Source organism: Chaetodon trifascialis, chromosome 24 (genome assembly GCF_039877785.1).
Source record: "Chaetodon trifascialis isolate fChaTrf1 chromosome 24, fChaTrf1.hap1, whole genome shotgun sequence".
Lineage (NCBI taxonomy): Eukaryota > Metazoa > Chordata > Actinopteri > Chaetodontiformes > Chaetodontidae > Chaetodon > Chaetodon trifascialis.
Window position 1 is genome coordinate 7438178 of NC_092079.1, and position 20024 is coordinate 7458201.

General features: G+C 44.1%; 1 protein-coding gene across 1 annotated transcript; it reads right to left on the reverse strand.

Moving 5' to 3' along the window:
• Positions 1-3304: 3304 nt before the first annotated feature.
• LOC139352125 (sodium/potassium-transporting ATPase subunit alpha-1) lies at positions 3305-18718 on the reverse strand. Its single transcript, XM_070994224.1, has 23 exons — positions 18562-18718; positions 18012-18122; positions 14357-14416; positions 12876-12977; positions 12618-12719; positions 12402-12515; positions 12008-12142; positions 11557-11674; positions 10998-11266; positions 10597-10905; positions 9548-9682; positions 9054-9246; positions 8772-8947; positions 8458-8594; positions 7788-7938; positions 7525-7693; positions 7275-7429; positions 7012-7135; positions 6753-6898; positions 6509-6639; positions 6286-6387; positions 5018-5109; positions 3305-3502 (listed from the first exon to the last, which is right to left on the reverse strand). The coding sequence occupies exons 1-23, from the start codon at positions 18571-18573 to the stop codon at positions 3474-3476; spliced, it is 3072 nt and encodes a 1023-aa protein (XP_070850325.1). The 5' UTR covers positions 18574-18718; the 3' UTR covers positions 3305-3473.
• Positions 18719-20024: the final 1306 nt, after the last annotated feature.

Consider the following 20024-nt stretch of genomic DNA (forward strand, 5'->3'; position numbering starts at 1 on the left):
AATAAACATTTTTCCTCACAATACACAACTGTACGTGCACCAAATCATGAATAAAATATCTTAAGGTGCTGCCTGTGTTAGCTAGTTAGCTCAACTGGTTAGCTACAAACAGGGGTATAAAGCTAGCCAGGCTAAGTCCACAATCCACCAGCCAGCACCTCTAAAACTCACTGATGAGCATGTAACATGTTTGCAGACAATTCTTCCTAAAGCGGTTCCCTGGTTGCTCCCACATAACCCTCTGTCAAAAGATGAATTGTCATTTGAAAAACTTTAATAACAGGTGGATTTTGTGACTTTCTGACAGAGCCAGGTTAGCTGCATTCCCGTTTCCAGTCTTTGTGCTAAGCTAAGCTGCTGACAACATTCGAGATCGATCTTCTAACCTCAGCGAGCAGCAAGCAAGTACATTTCCCAAAATGTTCAAGTATTGCTTTAAACTTCAACTGCACTGTTCCACTGAGAAAAAAGGCCTACGTCCACCATCGTCTGCCACACACACACCCGCACATGCAATTCATCTGCACCTCACCCAGTTGGGTTCGCAGACACCTCTCTTCACCTGCTGCTTTGACAAGGTTGTTGCGCGCTGATAGCGGGCAGCCAACTTCTGAAATGACAGCTTCTAAATCCAGAGATGCAAAAGCAGATTCATCTGTGTGACACTGCCGCCGCTGTACGACAGATGTGCAGCAGCCCAGCACCGACATATCGGCAATGCATCTGACTCATCGACAAACAACAATCTGTTTACGTGTTTAGTGATACAAAGATGTAAATCGTGCTGCTTGAGATTCCACAGCATGTGTCGACCCCCTTTAGCTCTGGGGCCCCCTGAAAGTATTCCCCCTCTCCCCCTGACTAGCAGAGCCCCTGTCCTTTGTTTCCTCTAACATATTTCTGTCTTCGCTGTCTCTGGGCTGCAAATATTCACAACCTGAATCCCGGCTGGACGATGGAGGGAGTGTTCCACTCAGGGACCCCATCGATTACCACACTGCGGCCTTTCTTACAAGTGTAGCTGTACTGTACCCCAGCAGCAGCACCATTACGGCCATTTGCATGTGTCCCAGGGGCTCTTAAACCCTTTCATCCCACAACACAAACAAGAGATTTAGTCTTTCATCCCTGGATCTAAGCCTGAGGCCAGAAACATGCAGCCACTTGTTGTATGTACGGACAGAAGAGGCGTGTCAGCCTCACCTCAATCATGCAAACCTCTACCAGAGCCTCGTATTTGATGTATTTCTAAGGCCAACATGCGACATGTAATGATGTTCCCATCATTTTTCTCCTGTCTGCAGCTTTCATCAGTCACATCAGAAGGCTGTGATAGTTTTTATGTGCCACGCAACGGACCTGTGGCAGGCGGGATGAGCCCACCATTGGAGTGCTATTGTATCCTGATAGGCAGACTGTGTCACTCACTGTCTGGCTCTCTGTGTATTCTAATAGATCTTATCAGTTGGTCTGGAGAGCACTCTCTCTGCATCAACTGACAAGATAAACCTGGAATAGATCAAACAGCGACGGGAAGATTTCACCGCAAGGCTTCGGCGAGCACTTCAGCTCTTGCAGACACACACATGCTCCATGCTTGACACCCAGCAATCCCTTCTTTTATCTATTTAGGGCTTTAACCTCTTTCTTAAAATCACAAAACACAATAAAAATCCTTGAATAAACACAAACACGAGCAAACAAACAGAACCACAAGTGGATTTAGATCACAGATGGACGCACAGCAGCAAGCCCTGGCAGCACGGGGGCATGTGTGTGCACGCTCATGTATGTGCACGTGTAGATGACATGATACACGCAGAGTCTTTTTACTGTATTTCTGTTTTGGTGAGCGCATTCACATCCATGCATGTGTGATCAGTGTAGCTTGCATGTTGCCAGTGTTGCTCTATAAATAGCCTAGATTTTATTTAGATGTTGGAGAGGGAGAGAGAGAGAGAGAGAGAGAGAGAGAGAGAGAGAGAGAGAGGGCTCGCAAACGAGTTGCCATAGCAACAGGCACGTTCAGAGGCCCTGCTTGTGAACGAAGGATGAAGGCATGATAATGTTAATGTCTGTCTGCTGCCTCTTTCCCCCTCTCTCCTTCCGCTCAGTTCATCTCAACTGCTTTCTCGCCAGTTCATCAGAAAAAATATTAACAAAGCAGCAAAAAAAACCCAAAACAAAACATGATCAAGTACGCGTCTTGAAAACATGCTACAAAACGGCAATATCTGCTGCTCTCTTGCTCTGACTCTTCCTTCCTCTTTGTCGCATCGACTCACTTTCCTCACAAGCCATCAACCTCACTCTCTTTTCCTCCCTATGTTCTCCACATCCCTCCATCCTTTTGTCTGCACTCTCAGCATCTGTCTGACACCAGCAGCACACTCTGCGGCACAAAAAATCACCTGAGAAGAGGCAGGGAAAATAATGTGATAGGCCCATTGAGACATTCAACCTGAGCTGGGCAGCATGCATCGTTTTCGCTCATGACTCCATCTCTTTTGGTGATATTCTGCCTACAAGTGTTTCCCAAGTGTGTGTGAAGCAGGCCATCGAGGGCCAGGCTGGTGTGGTGATACCGGGGACAGGCAGGGGGAGAAAGAGGCGTTCATAATGACCAGGGTAAACACAAAGCAGATAGCACTAGAGTGGGCTCAGTTAATTTTCACTGAGGGCCTCTTTGCATTAGCGGTCAACAGAGCAATCCATTGCAAACACCATTGTGGCAGACAAGCCCTTGAGATAATGGACGCACACGCATGCACACACACTGCTCTGACTTGCTTTTTCTTAATATCTGATGGGTAAAGATAAAACCCTGGGAAAGTAAACATTAAAAAAGGTAAAATCCAGTGTAGCAGCAGATAACAGTGACACAATGAGTGTATTCATTGATAAGTCAATCAACGAAATATGAGCTGAATCCGAATGTGATGATCAGTTATTTACTTAAGTCAGGAGGACACATTGGTCGGAAGCACACAAAGCAAATCTAATGCTGAGCTTCGATTTAATTTTCTGTTTTTGATAAACAAGAAATATAGTTTTGACAGTTGGATGAGTAAGTGTGACTAACACTGCAGTTAAGTCACTTCTTCATTTTCGTATCTGACCCCAGAACTGAAGTTTAGGAACTGCTGAGGTGGATAATCCCTCTGCATGGGTCACCGGACCTGACTCACCGGTACATACCTATTGAACCTTGAAACAACATCCTGCATCCAATCCCTGAAATGCTGCTTTTATCCTTCCCATGCCAGAGATAAGAAAGAAATGAATGCCCAAGCAGCCTCAATGTACAATGGTACGGACATGTTTTATTGTCAATGACATATACATCACAATATTCTTAATTTATCCATGCTTTGTGTTTTTGGAGTCTGACTAACATCTCAGGCAAATATGTAACATGGCAGTAAATAATGATGAAACACTGACTTCACCCTCCTTGACTGTATCGTGTGGACTCAGTAGTATGTTTCCTGCTCCACCCAACCTAGAAACCAAAGGAGACAGAATTAGGGACATGGCTTTTGGGATGTTTCGCCTCATATTTGGGCTCTAAATTCTCCCTCTTCCACAGACCAATCAAAATAAGGGATATGCCATGATGGCCGACTGGGCTGCAACCTTTAACTCTGCACCCAGGCTGCAGGATGATATCATCCCTCATGACGGTTGACAGTGATTCAAAGGAAAAAGAATGGACTGTGGTGTGCGAGCAAAACAAGTCCAGTTGAGAGCCAAGAGATGTTGACATGGACGCTGTGGCAGTTGCTCACGAGTTGACCCTGTAGCTCAAACAACACAAGGAACTGCGGTTTGGGTCAGATCATTACGTGTTTGCACATGAAGGTGTGGATGCTTGAATTATGTGGTTGAGCATGTTTTGCTCCACTGAGCCCAAAGCTGCATTTTATTTCAGGCCTGAAACACTGAATGATTCACAGCAGGCTAAAACCCACTGGGCTGGAATCACGCTTTCCACTTTAGAGTGAAACTTTATTCAGCCCAGGTGGAAAAATAATGAACAGCTAGCTTTGGGCACAAAATCGAATTGAAAAGATTTAGTTTGAGTAACTTAAATCATATGAATCCTTAAAAATATAAACTTTTTTTTGTCATTTGCCTTCATTCATTCATCGCTGTTTGAATATGTGTCAGTGGTCTTTTCTGTCTGACTGTAACACATTATTCACCATGGATGGGCAATGGGATGTTCACTGATCTGTGCTGTGGGGCTCAGATGTAGCAGACACACACACACACACACACACAAACACACACACACACACACACACACACACACACACACACAGCTGCACACACAGCTGCATCACAGCGAGGCCTGCATACAGGTTCTTCTCAGCTCTATGGGTGGAATGAGGCATTAACAATGGCAGGGTTGTGGGTTCAAATCCCACCGGGCCTTGCCATCTGCCACAGTTCACTGGTCTGTGTGGAGACGCAGTTGTGGCAGGGGTAACAGACACATGCACACACACACACACACACACACACACACACACAAAAATAGACACGGGTACATACACAGCTCATGCTTAACACATATTTTTCACTAACACACCATTGCCTTTGCTCTCTGTATTAGCATCATACTGTACATCATGACTTCACATCAGATTCACACGTCAGGATGGGAGGAATACTCGTTAGCGCCTTTGGCATAACAACCAGTGTCATGTTCCTGTTTTTAGTCAATGGTTAGTGGGCAGAATGTCTCAAAAATGATGCAAATTTCAGTGACATATGGCAAAAACTTAAGCCAATATGGTATTGTTTTTTTCATTAGCGTCTTATTCAATTTCAAATTTCAAATCATCATCATCATCATCATTCAAGTAAAATGCATGGGCTTCACAAGATGATTTGGCCAGAATGAGATGTCTTCCTCATCCACCATCCACCTCCAAACACAGAGAACAGAGGCAAACATGTGCAAAGCTTCAGCTGCCTCAGAATGCAAAAAAAGAGGCGGTAAAGATCTTACCGCCTGGGTTGCGTCGGAGGATGTATCTTCTGGCTTCATCGTACAGGAAGATGAGGAGGGAGTAGGGGAAGGCACAGAACCACCAACATGGCCTAAAGTACGGACAAAGAAATTGAGTCATGACTGGAGAGTGACAAAGGAGAAAAGAGCGCTCAATGCAGGCTGTTAAGGAGGCTGAGTTAATAAGTAATATCAGTGCAGAGAGTTTTATGGCACAATGGCTGGCTGAAGGTTCACTGAGAGAGCATGAAAAGTGAATATTAGGGCTGAGGACGTATTCTGAGTCCTCTATGCAGACAGCAATGACACTGTTGAAAAGCCCCACAAAGCATGCACATTTTAAATGACGCTTATTAGCTTCCGCTTTTGAGTGCAGGCAGTGTCGCAGCATGGTTTAAAAGGCTTTCCCTTTAACTTTCAAGTGATCTCAAAGGCTCAGAGTTTAAACATTCATTTATCGATTATTTGCTGTAAGTGCTGAGGACCTTTTCATGTCATATCTGAATATAAACTGTGAGAGAGAGAGAACCTCAAAGGTAAAGGCAGCAAATTCAGACAGCAGAAACAGGGACAGGAAGACAAAAACTGGGAGGAGAGACACTCAGACAGAGGGGGGGGGAAGCAGTGGGAATTGACGAAAAGGTGGAGAGGAAGAAAGGAGTTAGAGGGAGACATAAAACAATAACGAGGAGAATAAGACTAGATTTCAGCTGCATGCGAAACTTCTGAGCTAATGAGCTTAATGTGCCCTCGCTGCTTTCTATTTTCCTCTGTTGGGCAAAGAATCTCATTAGCACAGCAGCTCCTCTGCTTCATTCTGCCTCTGAAGTGAAAATTAGCGGCGACAGTAGATAATATCCACCTTTTTTTTTTTTTCTTTTTTTTTTTTTCAAGATAATGAAGCTAAAACAGCTCTGACTAAAACATCATCATCGGGGATCCATCCAGGGAAAACAATGCCAAAGCACCAGCTGCACTGACTGACAAGAAGCGCAGAGAATGTCAGTAAATTAACAGAAAAAAGGATTTCATGGATTACGCTTTAATAGGGATGAACTTAACAAATATTGTGCTCATAAATTCCCACACATACAAGAAACCAAACAGAGTATTTGCATGGAAATTGAGACCGTGCCATGTGCATAAATCAATACATCAAAGATAACAGTTAGTCGATAACATATCTCTGCACACTGTTTTATTTCAGTATAATTACTGAGTGAAAATCATAGCATGGGTGTATCATAGTCTGTGTGTGTTTAACTCACTTGAGAGGGAACATCCTGAGGGCGACGTCCATGCCCGGGCAGTATGACAAGAAGGCAGCCAGAGCAGTCTCCTCAAACAGACCAAAGATGAGGATACGATTCCTGTGGAGGCAAAGAGTCAACACAGTTACAACAACTCAACGAATATCTGTTACTTTTAAGCTCTTAGGGCTTGATTCGTCGCAGCCGGAACGCCGCACATCTGCGCATTACAAGTACGTACTTCATTCCTTGCTGCAGGATGGAGTTCCTCCTGGTTTTACAGATGATCAGATCGGCCCACTGGACGATGACGATGCTGGCAAAGAAGGCTGTGTGGCAGGTGAACTCTACGATCTTTCTGCGCTCGTATGTCTGGTGGAGAGAAAAAGACGAAACACTAGTATATTTTCCTCTGTTGTTCTTTCCTTGAAAACTACATTGTTCATTCTGGCTTACTGACAGACCAAAGCATTAGCATTACTGACCCACTGCTGTCCATAGCTGTCTTCCAGGTCATTTACATATTTGTTGTCCCATAGTACTCTGAGCCCCAGCAGGTCCATGGGGAGGAAACCATTTTCAGCCAGGATCACAAAGTATGTGAAGAACCCAGCTGTGGCCTGCATCATACCTAACAGAGACGGGACGGGTGTTGTTGAGACAGAGCTTTCCACACTCCACAGTCCACAAGATGCATAAGGCCTCACGTTTTTAGAAAAGCGGCAATCAGTGCAGAATACTTACCGATCTGTCCGTAGGCTATGCTGATGAGCCTCTCGTTCACCAGTTTGTCTGTTTTGGGGTTTCTGGGCTGTCTCTTCATGATGTCGCTCTCAGCTTCTTCATAAGCCAGGGAGATGGCAGGGACCTTGGAGACAACAAGTTAAACAAATTCATGAAATAAATTGTCATCCTAAGTTCACATAATGTTTCTTTTTTGAAATCTCTGTGTCAGACCATTTTTTTTGACTTTCCTCTGATGATGCCGAGAAATAAGGAGAACTCACCATGTCGGTTCCCAGGTCAATACAGAGGATGGTGACAGTTCCCAGGGGCAGGGGGATGTTGGCGATGATGAAGAGGAGGAAGGGTGAGATCTCAGGGATGTTGCTGGTCAGAGTGTAGGCGATGGACTTCTTCAAGTTGTCAAAGATCAGACGGCCTGACAGAGTGATTTTAGAAATGAATATTGTGAAGAAAGTGAGACCGTGGAGCAGCAATGCTTTCTGCAGGTTTAAGCCTCGGTGTGCCTCTTACCTTCTTCCACTCCAGTAACAATGGAGGCAAAGTTGTCGTCCAGCAGGATCATGTCGGCGGCCTGTTTGGAGACGTCGGATCCGGCGATACCCATGGCGACGCCGATGTCGGCCTTCTTCAAGGCAGGAGAGTCGTTCACGCCGTCGCCTGTCACAGCCACAATGGCCCCCTGCCAGAAGACGAGAAAAGTGTTAGAATGACCTGCATTTCTTAAAGTTTTTAATCCAAATTTGAAAATGTCTTAAATTCGCTTTGACGCTGACCTGTCTCTGGCAACCTTCCACAATAATAAGTTTCTGCTGAGGGGAGGTTCTGGCAAAGACGATCTCAGTGTGGTGTTTCAGCACATCGTCGAGCTGCTCTGAGGTCATGTCTTTCAGCTCACCACCATGGACAACACAGGCCTTGGCGTCCCTGGAGAGGAAATCACAGAGGCATTAGAGCAACAGTCGTGATCCCACAACCCTGAGAAGAAAACTGAAGCTGGGGAAGAACCAAGTCAATACCATAAGTTGCCTTGATACCATCGTCAGCAAGAAGCTTTCATGCATTTTTAACATTTTATCAGTCACATGGGACAGGATAGTGAAATATTTCCAAAAGGCAGGTGACATTTGTCATCTGGAATTTTCTGCATGAGGATGCCATCCACGATGAGAGACTAAACTTGCTGATGAAGAAAAAGGAAAGCCACCGGCTCAAAGACAAGCACAGATTTATTTGTCTGCAGTGAATTAATGGTAAAAGCCTTTTTGGCTGAGTAAATTGCAGGCCGTAGTTAGCCAATGCTGATTTAATCTGCTCTATTAGCACAAGTCTGAGGAAGAACTGCCACAGAAACGAGACGGAAATATTCAAGTAGGAAGATATTCTGTGTCGATATTCTTAATATTGAGTGCCACAAGTGTGAAAAACGTAAGTAAGTGCACTGACCTAGGGTTGACCTCTGAAATTGGTACATTCAGGCGGGCAGCAATGTCTTCAACAGTCTCGTTGCCTTCAGAGATGATACCCACACCCTTAGCAATAGCCTTGGCTGTGATGGGATGGTCACCTGTGACCATGATAACCTGATGGAGAAATGAAAACAAGATATTCAAGTATTAGTCCAATCATCAAAAATGGGATTTTCATGACAGTGAACTAATGAGGTAGGTCAACTTGAAGAACGCATGTGTGTGGTTGTGGTTTTGGTCATCAAGTTGACTTCTCTTGCACAACCACCTGAAAAGACTACAGCTACACACCTTAATTCCAGCGCTCCTGCACTTGCCCACAGCGTCGGGCACAGCGGCACGAGGGGGGTCGATCATGGACATGAGGCCAATGAAGCACAGGTTTTCAGTGGGGAAGTTCACCTCCTCAGTGTCAAAAGCAAAGCCCTCTGGGAACTGGTCATCTGGCAGGTTGAAGTGGCAGAAACCTGAGTAGGAAGAAGAAAATGCTTGTCAGGAGCTCAAAGATTCCTCTTTCTCCACCAGTTAATTAAAAACACAGGGATGCAGCTGTAGAGTGGAGCTATGTTGTACCCAGCACTCTCTCTCCAAGGCCTCCCAGCTCAACGTAGGCGTTCTGGAAAGCGTCTTTCATCTCGTCGTCCAGGGGCTGCACTTTGCCCTGGAGCATGATGGAGGAGCAGCGGTCCAGAATCCTCTCAGGGGCACCTTTCATCACCAGCAGGTGCTTGGTCTCTCCTGGAGTTGAATTCTTGTGGATGGAGAGCTGTGGGACAAGAGGAAGGTTGGATTTTAATTGTTCTGTAAATACCAGCAGATTCTAAAATCTTATTTTCATTCTTAACTATGCTCATATGCCAAAAACTGGTCATTGAAGGCATGAGTGAACCTGACCACTAGAGGGCGTAAATCAACATTTCCCTTCGATACCACTGCAAGCATCGTCTTGCAATGTTGGGCTTCCAAAGTCTTTCAGGATTTAAATCTGCATGAATTTACCTTTATAGTCTACATGATGAGCAACTTTAGAAGCTGCAATGCTATACGAGAGCAAGTGGATGGTTTACCTGGTATTTGTTAGTGGAGTTGAAGGGGATCTCAGCAACCTTGAAGTATTTGTCTCTTATGGCAGCAACAGATCCGCAGCAGAGCTCAATACACTTCAACAGGGCAGCTTCTGAGGCATCACCGGCTACATCTCTCTGTGGATTCAAGCAAAGGTTAAAAGGATGGATCAATGGATTTGCGGCAAATTGTAGATTGCATTGGTCTTTCATTTTTGCCAATATTTTGTACATGAAAGCCAGACACTGACCAGTCTAACCAATTCATTCAAGTCAAACTGAGAATCATTTTTCCGCATTTCCTCTGAGTCACATTAGAAATAAAAGACTTTTACAAGACATGGACAATGAGAAATCTATCTGAAAAACAAGAGCAACTGCAAGAGTTGTGTTTCTGATTTAAATATTGCTTTGACAGTTCTGTGTCTGTGCAAAAGAACACAGCAGGTGGATAAATCAGATGAATTAGGACCAGCTTAGATTTTAATGGTTTACAATGGCCACTGTCTCCAACTACACTTCAACTAGTATTTTTTGAAGAACTGTTTGGAAGCTACAGTATAAGAAAAAGCCTGTTCTGCCTCATTTCATCCTGCTTCCACTGTGCAGTTTGAGAAAGAAATCTTACCAGCACTCATTAAGAAACAAATCAATGGGTCTGTCTAGTCACATCTTGCCACCACAGCTGCTATACAGTATTTCTGAAAAAACCTTTAATTACGTTGAGTGCTTTTAATAAGGATCTGTAGTGCAGTTTGGCTGCCAAGTCACCTCCCATGCTGCATCTTTGGATTCATCTGATAGTATCAAATTCAACAAAATGTTTTCAAGAAGAAAAATATTCCATGAGGCAGGGAGGGTAAATTCTCCTCTGTGCCTTAGAGCCACACCTAAGAGATGGTGTTACACCAAAAAGCCAGTGTTACTGATCTCTTCATCGACTGGTGAATTATTTAGACTCTTTTGTGGTGACCAGAATGGGTGAACCAGAGCAAAACGTTTGGTAGCCAGAGGAGTTCAAAGGAGGATATTGCATGCAATAAGCTTTTCACCTTCAGGATGGGAACGTTGTTCTGCTCAGCCAGGAAGACGGCGCGGTTGCAGAGTCCGGCGATTCTGGCCAAGGCCGCCCAGGTGGCAGAGCTCCTGTCGAAGGAGGTCCCGCTCTGGTTCTCTGTGGTGTCCGCCTCGTGGATCTGGTTGTCGAACCACATGTGGGCCACGGTCATCCTGTTCTGGGTCAGGGTGCCGGTCTTGTCGGAGCAGATGGTGGAGGTGGAGCCCAGGGTCTCCACAGCCTCCAAGTTCTTCACCAGGCAGTTCTTCTTGGCCATACGCTTAGCAGTCAGGGTCAGACACACCTAGAGGTGGGATCGCTTGGGTCACTTAGCAGCTAGACCTTTTTTGGGATCCATAATTGCACCTTTACTAATAAAGAAACACCAGGACTCACAGTGACAGTAGCCAGGAGACCTTCTGGCACGTTGGCGACAATGATACCGATGAGGAAGATGACGGCCTCCAGCCACCCGTACCCAAGGATGAGTGAGAGGATGAAGAAAGAAACACCCAGGAAGACGGCCACTCCGGTGATGATGTGGATGAAGTGCTCGATCTCGATGGCAATGGGAGTTTTGCCGCCCTCCAGACTGGAAGCCAGGGTGGCGATACGACCCATGACGGTCCGGTCTCCAGTGTTGATGACAATTCCTCTGGCAGTACCTGGGAAGAGCAAGAGATCATATGAGTGATGAGTTAAACAAATGACAGATGTGAAAATTCAGTCTTCTTCGGTGGGCATAAACAAAAACATTACATTTCACATCTTAAACTGTAAATGAGTTTAGTTAATTCTCTTTTCTTCTTCTTCTTTACCATGAACATGCATTGTCTGAAAATAATCTTTTCAAGTTGAATTTCCTTCTAACTTCAATCAAATTTAAATAAAACTGTACACAAATGACTTCTGACCCTGTGATTTCTGTGTCGTGTACTATTTGCTATCTCTCTACCTTCAACACAGTTGGTGGAGAAGAAAACGATGTTCCTGGTTTCCAGCGGGTTGTCATTAGAGAAGTCTGGAGTACGAGTCTGGGGCTCGGATTCACCGGTCAGAGAGGAGTTGTCCACCTGAAGCGGAAAACATCCAGCAAGAATGAAACACCAAACATATCCAGAAGACAAAGGCAACACATTTGGGTCTAAATAGCATTTAAAATAAGGAATAAACTTTTGAACTTTGGGGCTAACTTTTAATTTTGTAAACAGAAATCTTTTCAGAAAGTGATTAAGAGGAAGACAAACTACATCTGTCAACATAATGTAATTCCCATCAGATGTTAAGCAACTGTAACCACAGCTTAGTGACTGCTGATGTGTCAGTAAATCATGCTTTCTGTTGCCTTACTTGACCAATGTCAGTAATAAAAAAAAGAAACTAAAACACTCAGCAAAGGTACGGACCTTGCAGCCGTGAGCAGAGATGATTCTCAGATCAGCGGGGATCCTGTCTCCACCTTTGACCTCCACCAAATCTCCGACCACCACGTCCTCAGCGTTGATGCTGCTCTTCTCACCGTCACGGACGACCAGGGCTTGCTAGGAGACCAAAGGTAAAATACATCTTTTTAGGACACATTAAACGGCATTAGAGGCATTTCCTTTTATTCCCAGCAGCAAGAAAATGAATGATAAAAGGAAAAAAATGTGTTAGCAGTGTGGTAACGCTGACGGAGTAATACTGCTCCTGAGCGTTGTGCAACATGTTCTATTATTTGTGTCTCAAGGTTGATAAGAGCTTTTCAATGACTCTATTGACAGTTCAAGAAAACTTGATTTGTGTACAGGAAAAAGTCACCTGTGGGACCAGGTTCTTGAAGGAGTCCATGATCTTGGAGCTCTTGGCCTCTTGGTAGTAGGAGAAGCAACCAGTGATGATGACGACAGCAGAAAGTACGACACCCAGGTACAACTACAGTAAAGAGACAAGACTGTAAGTCGGTTCATCTTTGGTGGTATGAATTCATTAATCAATAGATCATATTTATGCAGCATACACTGAGAAAGACCTTACGTTATCTTTGACAGGCTCCTCTTCTGAGGCAGCCTGGATACCAAAAGCGAGGAAGCAGAGGACAGCACCGATCCACAGCAGCATGGAGAAACCACCAAACAGCTGGAAAAAACACAACAACGTTTCAAAGCTGGTTTTACTGGCTACTACAACAAGTGACTTTGCATTTCTAAACTCCGAATATGCAAATAAAAATGGTTTGTGTTTTGCATGGAAAATGTTGCCTTCCAGGGATTTTCAGGCCAAAAGTGAATTTACCTGTCGACAGAACTTAACCCACTCAGGTGTTGTGGGAGGGGGTGTGAGGGCATTTGGGCCATCTCGGGCCAGGATCTCTTTTGCTCTGGAGTTGGAAAGACCCTAAAAAAAGACACAAAGAAGAAAGGTTTATCCTGTACATGTTTCAACACAACAACCTGGCAGACTAAGGAAACTCATTTTAGGAAAACTTGTGTGTCCGTGTTTCTGGCCTGCTCCTCTCCACCTTTGTCTTCTTTTACCGGAGGGAAGCACTGGACAAGCCAGAATGACATGTTTCCTGTTGAACTGTTTTATTGTGTAAACAGGTACAGCGCTATTACCTCAGGAACCGGTGGATTAGGTTGAAGGAAAAACAAAAGAAACCACATCTGCTGGAAGAAAGATCTCCGGAAACTCACAATTACTGCATCCTGTTTTCACAATTCAGCATAATGAGACTTTTAGCTTGAGGTTAATCAATGCTTGTGATACGGAAAGAATGCTAACAGCAGAGAAGACAATCAGGATGTATCTGTATTATCAACAAACAACGGGTACATCAACAAGGTCAATTGTCTTACAGTGTAAAAAATACGTGGAAGGTATGGATAATTAAATACAGTGATTGCACTAATGTACAGTAAATAAATATATGTGTAACATAGTAGGAAAATGTATATGCATAAGCTTGGTATGAAAAGAAAAAACATGTAGTATTGACAAAGATATGGGATAAGTGTGACTGAAGGCGTCTTTGGAGAGGTGCCAGGAGTGAAAAGCAGCATTTTTCTCGTGTTGGTAAGGTCAATATGACCGGTGCTCCTTCGTGAATGAAGTCTTTGTTTGGGGGCAAACTCAGACAGATGAGATTTCAGCCGATGTGTGGGGTTGTACTGGGTTGTGTAAATGGATCCTGTGTGTGTGCCCTCGGCTTGATGAAGACCATGGTCGAAACACTTTTCTGTGTAATGTGACAGTTATTTACACTTCAAAAGGCTCAGTTCAGCCAAATCACAACATTTTCTCTCCCTCTGTAAAAGCTGCTGCTCTCTAATGTTTACGTCACATTTCAGTGATTTCGGAGATATCTCAAAATCTGGATGAATAAAACCAAAACTACCTGCTTGGCCACGCCTGACTGGAGGGAGAAGAGAAAACTGGTACTGGTAATTTGGTTGAACAGAGCCTTGAAAATAATTTACCCACATAAGAGTGAGAGCTTGTTGCAAAATTGTCTGCATCTGCACTACTTTGCACAACACTTACACTTGAAAATGATGGATAAATACATGACGGCATATCTGCCAATGTGAAGTGTGTCTTCTGAGTAGCTCTGTGCTTTCACTGCGAGCTCTTCCCTGGCCTCTGGGCTTATCTGCCTTTGTGAAACTGTCACCGGCAACAGGTACAACAACCCCACCTCCCCCATCACTGTCATAGGCTCACACATACACACACACACTCAAGTTCAAACACACACACAAACGGCGCATGCTCACCCTGGTTAGGTCGGTTCCATATTTTCTATGAAGTTCATCCAGGGTTAACTTGTGATCATCCTTTGGAGAGAAAGAGAGAGAGAGGGAGGGAGATGTTGCATAAAACAAGCCCATCATTTTAAAACCACAGTTATTATCTCCTTTGAGGATTAAAAAAAAAACGCCCTGTCATGTCCTCCAGAGGGACACGGGGAACGTAAAGATGACAAGACAAAATCAGTCATGTGATCAGTACCCAAACGATGTGATTTTACGATGAGCCAAAGCAGATATGCGAGTAAAACCCGTCTGCTGATGAGATCTCGCAGTCAAACATGAGGGCTTAGCTGCCATGAGCTCACCCGAGTCTGGGCTCATCCAAACAGTCAGTTTGCTGCGAGCAAACAGTTCATCCAACCAGATCAATGTCACCCAACTGATATACTGATGTTTGCGCCCAAGAGTATTGCTCATGTGCTTGACATTTTCACACAAGAGTGGAGTCCAGTCTTTCACACTCACAGCATCTCTGTCATCAGAATGAAGTCAATGGATGATGTGAGAGACTAAAGTTTGATCACAGAGTGTCTCGAATTCTTAAAAAAAAAAGGGTTTCCTCCACTAAAATACAAAAAATGGTGAAAAATGCAAATAAAAGCGGATCTGCAAATGAGCAAGGAGAGAAGCTGGCATGTTCAAGCGCCTACACTGTGTTTTTTTTTTGAATAACGCCTCCAGCGAGTGAATGAACAGAGATTCTTGCAATGTGATTTGGATGATCAGGAAAAAACATGTGACTCCCACCTTTTTTTTGTTACACTGCAGAGCAACAAATTATTGCAATCTTTAAGCAAAATGCATCCCAAGCTGAGATGCCCACATTGGTTCCTGTGGTGCTTTGCTGACCTCACATGCGTGACAAAGTCTTGTAGCCATTGAAATGGTGCTGAATTGTCCATTTCAGTAATTGATTTGATTTTCTAAAGTCGCACAGCTTGCTACGCCCTGACAAAATGCAATGGAAACTGTGTCATGTTGTACTCTGCTTGTATTCATTCCTTCATGGGAACAGCGGAGGCGACAATTTTTACATCAGCCTCTTTCAAGAACAACATGGTTATTTGTTTAAAGCGTAGACTCAAGTTTTGATGGTTTGTCATTAACAGATGGACACTTTGTTTTCAGCTCCTGTTGGTCCATAGTGAATGAATGAATGATTGAGGACATGAATGAAGCCTCAGTTCACGCCACTCTGCGACAGTGCTTCATTATGTTCTGTAAGTACATGTTTATTCTGACGTTTTAAAGTTGAATGTTTCCATCACCCGCTCCTTGCAGAATATATAAGTACTGCGTGCAATTAGGCATTCACGTAATGATGTGACCACTGAAAATGTGAAGTCTAAGCTGTTAATGGATGCAGTGAGCCCCTTCGCATTCACGGTGCTGGAGAAAATGGGTGTAATTGCATGGTTCTGCCTGGTCTGCCATCGTTTGGCATTAAAATAAGCAAGCAAAGTGTTCCATGCCAAATGTGCCATGGATAATGTTCTCTCACATGGCCCAAACTGATGTTGCTTTTTTTTTTTACTGTTAGTCAGCAGTTCTTTTGAAGCCTGCAGAGGAAATGTCTGCAGAGCTTTGATACTCACGAACACACGCACTGGGCCGATGTTTGGATGGACGCACGCTGCCAGATTAGTTTAAGAAATCAAATTGAACACGATTCTATATTTAGCCGTTTATGTTGGACTCTGTCACGTTTGATCAAGGCACGGGCTGCTTTGTGTTGCTATGGGAACAGTTTCCATTCTCTTTTGCTGGACTTTGGCGCTTCAGTTAATAATATGATGGTGCAATAATCATTAACGTGTCAGCTCCTTTGAGACCCACCTACAATCGCACTACTGTTCTACTGCTATCCAGCACGCTATTATTCTTTAACCATAGTTCAGATCTGAAACCTGAGGATCATCAGGACATGACAGCAAATCATTGTTGGCCCAACGCGAAACCAGATCTAAAAACCCTTTGTGAAAACACAGTGCACTTTTAGCAGCTGGGAGACACTAAAGACAGCGCTTGTGGACGGTGAAAGACAGTGCTAAGTTGGGGAGGTTATGGCCCAGTGGTGATACGGTTGCTATGGCATTGAGATGTCCTTCAGTGGCGGCAGGACTTTGAGATCTAGTTAAGACGCATGGGGACAATAATCATTAATATTTCACCTGGATGGGAATTTTATTACCTAATAACCTGCAGCACTCTGTGACCTGGTGGTTGACATTGACCAGGGACAGAGAAACATGCAGCGATTAAAGAATTAATGACAAAAAGTGGCCACAAGCTTTGACATTCATATTCTACTGTGGTAGTTTTTGAAAAGTTTCTTCAAAAACACAGCATCAGTCTACTTTACTTGATGACCTTGTGAAAGTCACAGGCCAGTTTACATCTACTATACATCACAACAAAAAAGGAGAGAAAATGTAAAATACTCTGATGTCATTGTGTCATTAGTGGCACATTTTAGCCTGGTGTACTCACTAGTGTCTACTTGGTGCTTTGAGATCAGCATGAGGCCTGAATCTGATGACCTTGTGAAGGACGCAGTCTCGCAGAGGCTGAAAGGTGCTTTGTCTTTTAACGAGCCACTTTAAGGGTCATTCATGGGCATACAGAGGCTTTTACAGATTTCTTAAGCAGAAAGAATTTAAATGAAACGCATTTAATGAACGTATTTCTGCCTGTAAAATTCCACTGATGTACATTTAAACATACAGTCGGTGGCATGAAATCATTCATCAGCCCATGTCATTGAGTTGGGGGTAAACTTACTGCAAGAGTGCCTCACTGACCTTGGGAAATGACCTCAGCCGGCTACAGATGAGAAAAAGCTGACACCAGTGGAAAGTGAGCAACTGTTACACTACACAGGAAATTTCAAACCCACCTAAACCTCCATGCATTCAGCTTTACGGCTCTGCGAATTTCTCTGCAAGAGCTGAGCGCAGTGGTTAAAGTTTGCAGATTGTGGTTAGAGATAAAAACGAACTCGCCCGGCTGATAAAACGACCCAGTTTGAACCGAAGGTAGACACAGAATAATACATGTTTACTGGCTGCGGGGAAAGGACTGGCTTGCATGTTTTGAGGAAGTGAAGACAATAATGACAACAGAGCCTCTCACCCAAGATTCTAGCACTGAAAACTGATCTCGATGAGCATGACTTAGAAGCTAAGTATAGCTGCGAATCCCTTAATGACATGTGACAGTACATACAGCAGTGTAAGTAGCAATCTCTATGAAATACAGGGCAGACAGCTAGATCTCATGTGACTAGCCATGAGGTCAAAGCAGAGGTTTGTCTCTGCCCTGACTGTGTCATTGCTGTGACCAATGGTAGTGACTTACAGTGACCAACAGTATGAGCATGACCTGAGTAAGACTGTCATTAAGTATGAGATAAACAATGTGTACAGGAGGACATGGTTTTAAAGTTCAAGGTTATTCTGTTTCACGCCTGTTCCTGTCATTGTTAGTTAAGGTGCAGGTTTAAAAACACTTCAAAAAGCATTTTACTAAGTCACTTTTGAAAATACTGCCTTACTGAAATCGCTCCAATCAAGTACTTAAGATAATTAGACACGGTTTGGACTTTTGTTTGTGTACTCACCAAATCAACTTCTTTCTTCAGATCATCCATATCCTTCTCCCCTTTACCTTTCTTGCTTTTCTTCTCCTTGCCATCTGAAGTCGCCGCCAGTTTGTACTCCTCTTTGCCTCTCTGAATTGAAGAAAGTGAGACAAAATGAGCCCCTGAATGAGACCGAGCACATGTTTGAAGACAGCTCTGAAGTTTCCTCTTTTGCAGCGCAAATAAGAGCACGCAACAGTGTCAACGCGGCTGTTCAAACACGCTGTAAAATGTGTGTTAATCATTGTCAGAAGGACTCTAAATTACTCTCATAAAAATCTCTAATTTTAAATGTTAGAGGAGTTCCCAAAAAGCGTAAAATAACAATAACTGTACACTCGCATAGTAGATTTCGAAACTATGGTGCAAAGTACTTCAGGCAACCCACAACTGCCAAGTTTAACCCATAACTTGTGACCGAAACTTGGTCTGAGCTCCAAAGTGAAAAACATAACGGGCCTCATCTTAACATAAATCCAAAGACTCTTAGAAACCAGGCCAGAACATGTGACAAAGTTCCAGTACTTACTCCCAGCCCCATGGTTGCAGTGTAAGTCTGAGAACAGTCAATCCAATTGTCTTTTTAAATTGCAGCTTTCCTACTCCGCCTCTCTCTCTCTCTCTTGCACACACACACACACACTCTCTCTCTCTCTCAGCCCTGTTGCGTTCTGTGTCTTCCACTCTCTCCAGGGCAGAGAAGATAGGCTGCTTCACATAAGCAGACCTTTATACCAACCTGCCCCGAGAGGAGGAGCCTGGGGGGAGGGGAGATGCAGAGGGGTGAAACTGGACAGGTGAGTCGCTGTGCTGGGGAGGGGAGTTGGGTTACTGGGGCGGGAGGCACTGGTGGAGGAGGAGTGCTCTAGAAATGGGAGGGGTAAGTCTTGCTCAACTTCCGTGTTTTGTTCTCACCACTTCCCCTCTCCTTCTTTCACTCTTCACTCATTGACTCTCTTTCCTCATTCCTGTCCACGAAGCTTAATTGTGACCTTAACTTGCGACAGATAGGTGTTTCAGACGACCTAACGCCCTCGGCTTTCACCTCCACAAAGACCCAAGTGAATCCCTGTTAAGTTTACAGTACAAACAGGGAGGGACGAGAAACAAGGCAAGATAGTAGAAAAGTGAATGAGAGACACAGAGATAAAGGCAGAGCTGGAAAGGTGAAAGTCCAGTTTGGCTGCCCCAAACTGAACGAGGCATTTGAATAACAAAGACTGCAGGAGAAAGAAGTGAGAAGCTGATGAAAACTGACTTAGAAAACTAAGAAAGAGTTTGGATAAAACTGTTGCTCTAAGGAAAGATAGCAAGTGGAATGCAAAGGGAGGAATACACTGGCCTTTAGCTTTCCCTCTCTGTCTGGGGTCATTGTGCCCTGTAAAAAAATAAAACAGAGAACACCCTGTAATTGATTGTGGAGTTGCTTTAGCTCAGGAAAAGTCAAAAGACCAGGACTGGAATGTCTTTCACAATGTTAAATCGTTGTGGTTAGCATAGATTCACATTGCTGCAACACTGAGCGAGTTCAAAAATGTCCTTGGCTGATTGCCTGCTGGTCTTATACAGTGGCAAAAGGATTACTATATGTTAATCATCCTGGGAAAAACACAAAAGTTCCACTTGAGACTCAATTTGTGCTGCGTTCTCTGAGCATTCAAGTGAAACTTGGGGAAAACATCAGCAGCCACTAAACTGGAAAATGGACATAAATTTAAAACGCGTTAGGGCCAAAAGATCTGGAGCTGCACCCGTGAGCTGCACCCTAGCGTTCCTGTGATGAGCAGATATCTCAAGCAAAGTCATAAAGTTTAACTGAAAGGGGTTTGCATGAATGATTGAGCCAGCTAATGCACCTGAAACCCACCCTGTCCTTGAACAGACAAAGCGACTTCTCAACTGGTCATTGTTGCGCAGAAAAGCTTCACGCCTAAAATCATGACGTGGCTATTTGTGCAGGAAGTGCACTGGACAAAAGCGTTCTGGCCCAGC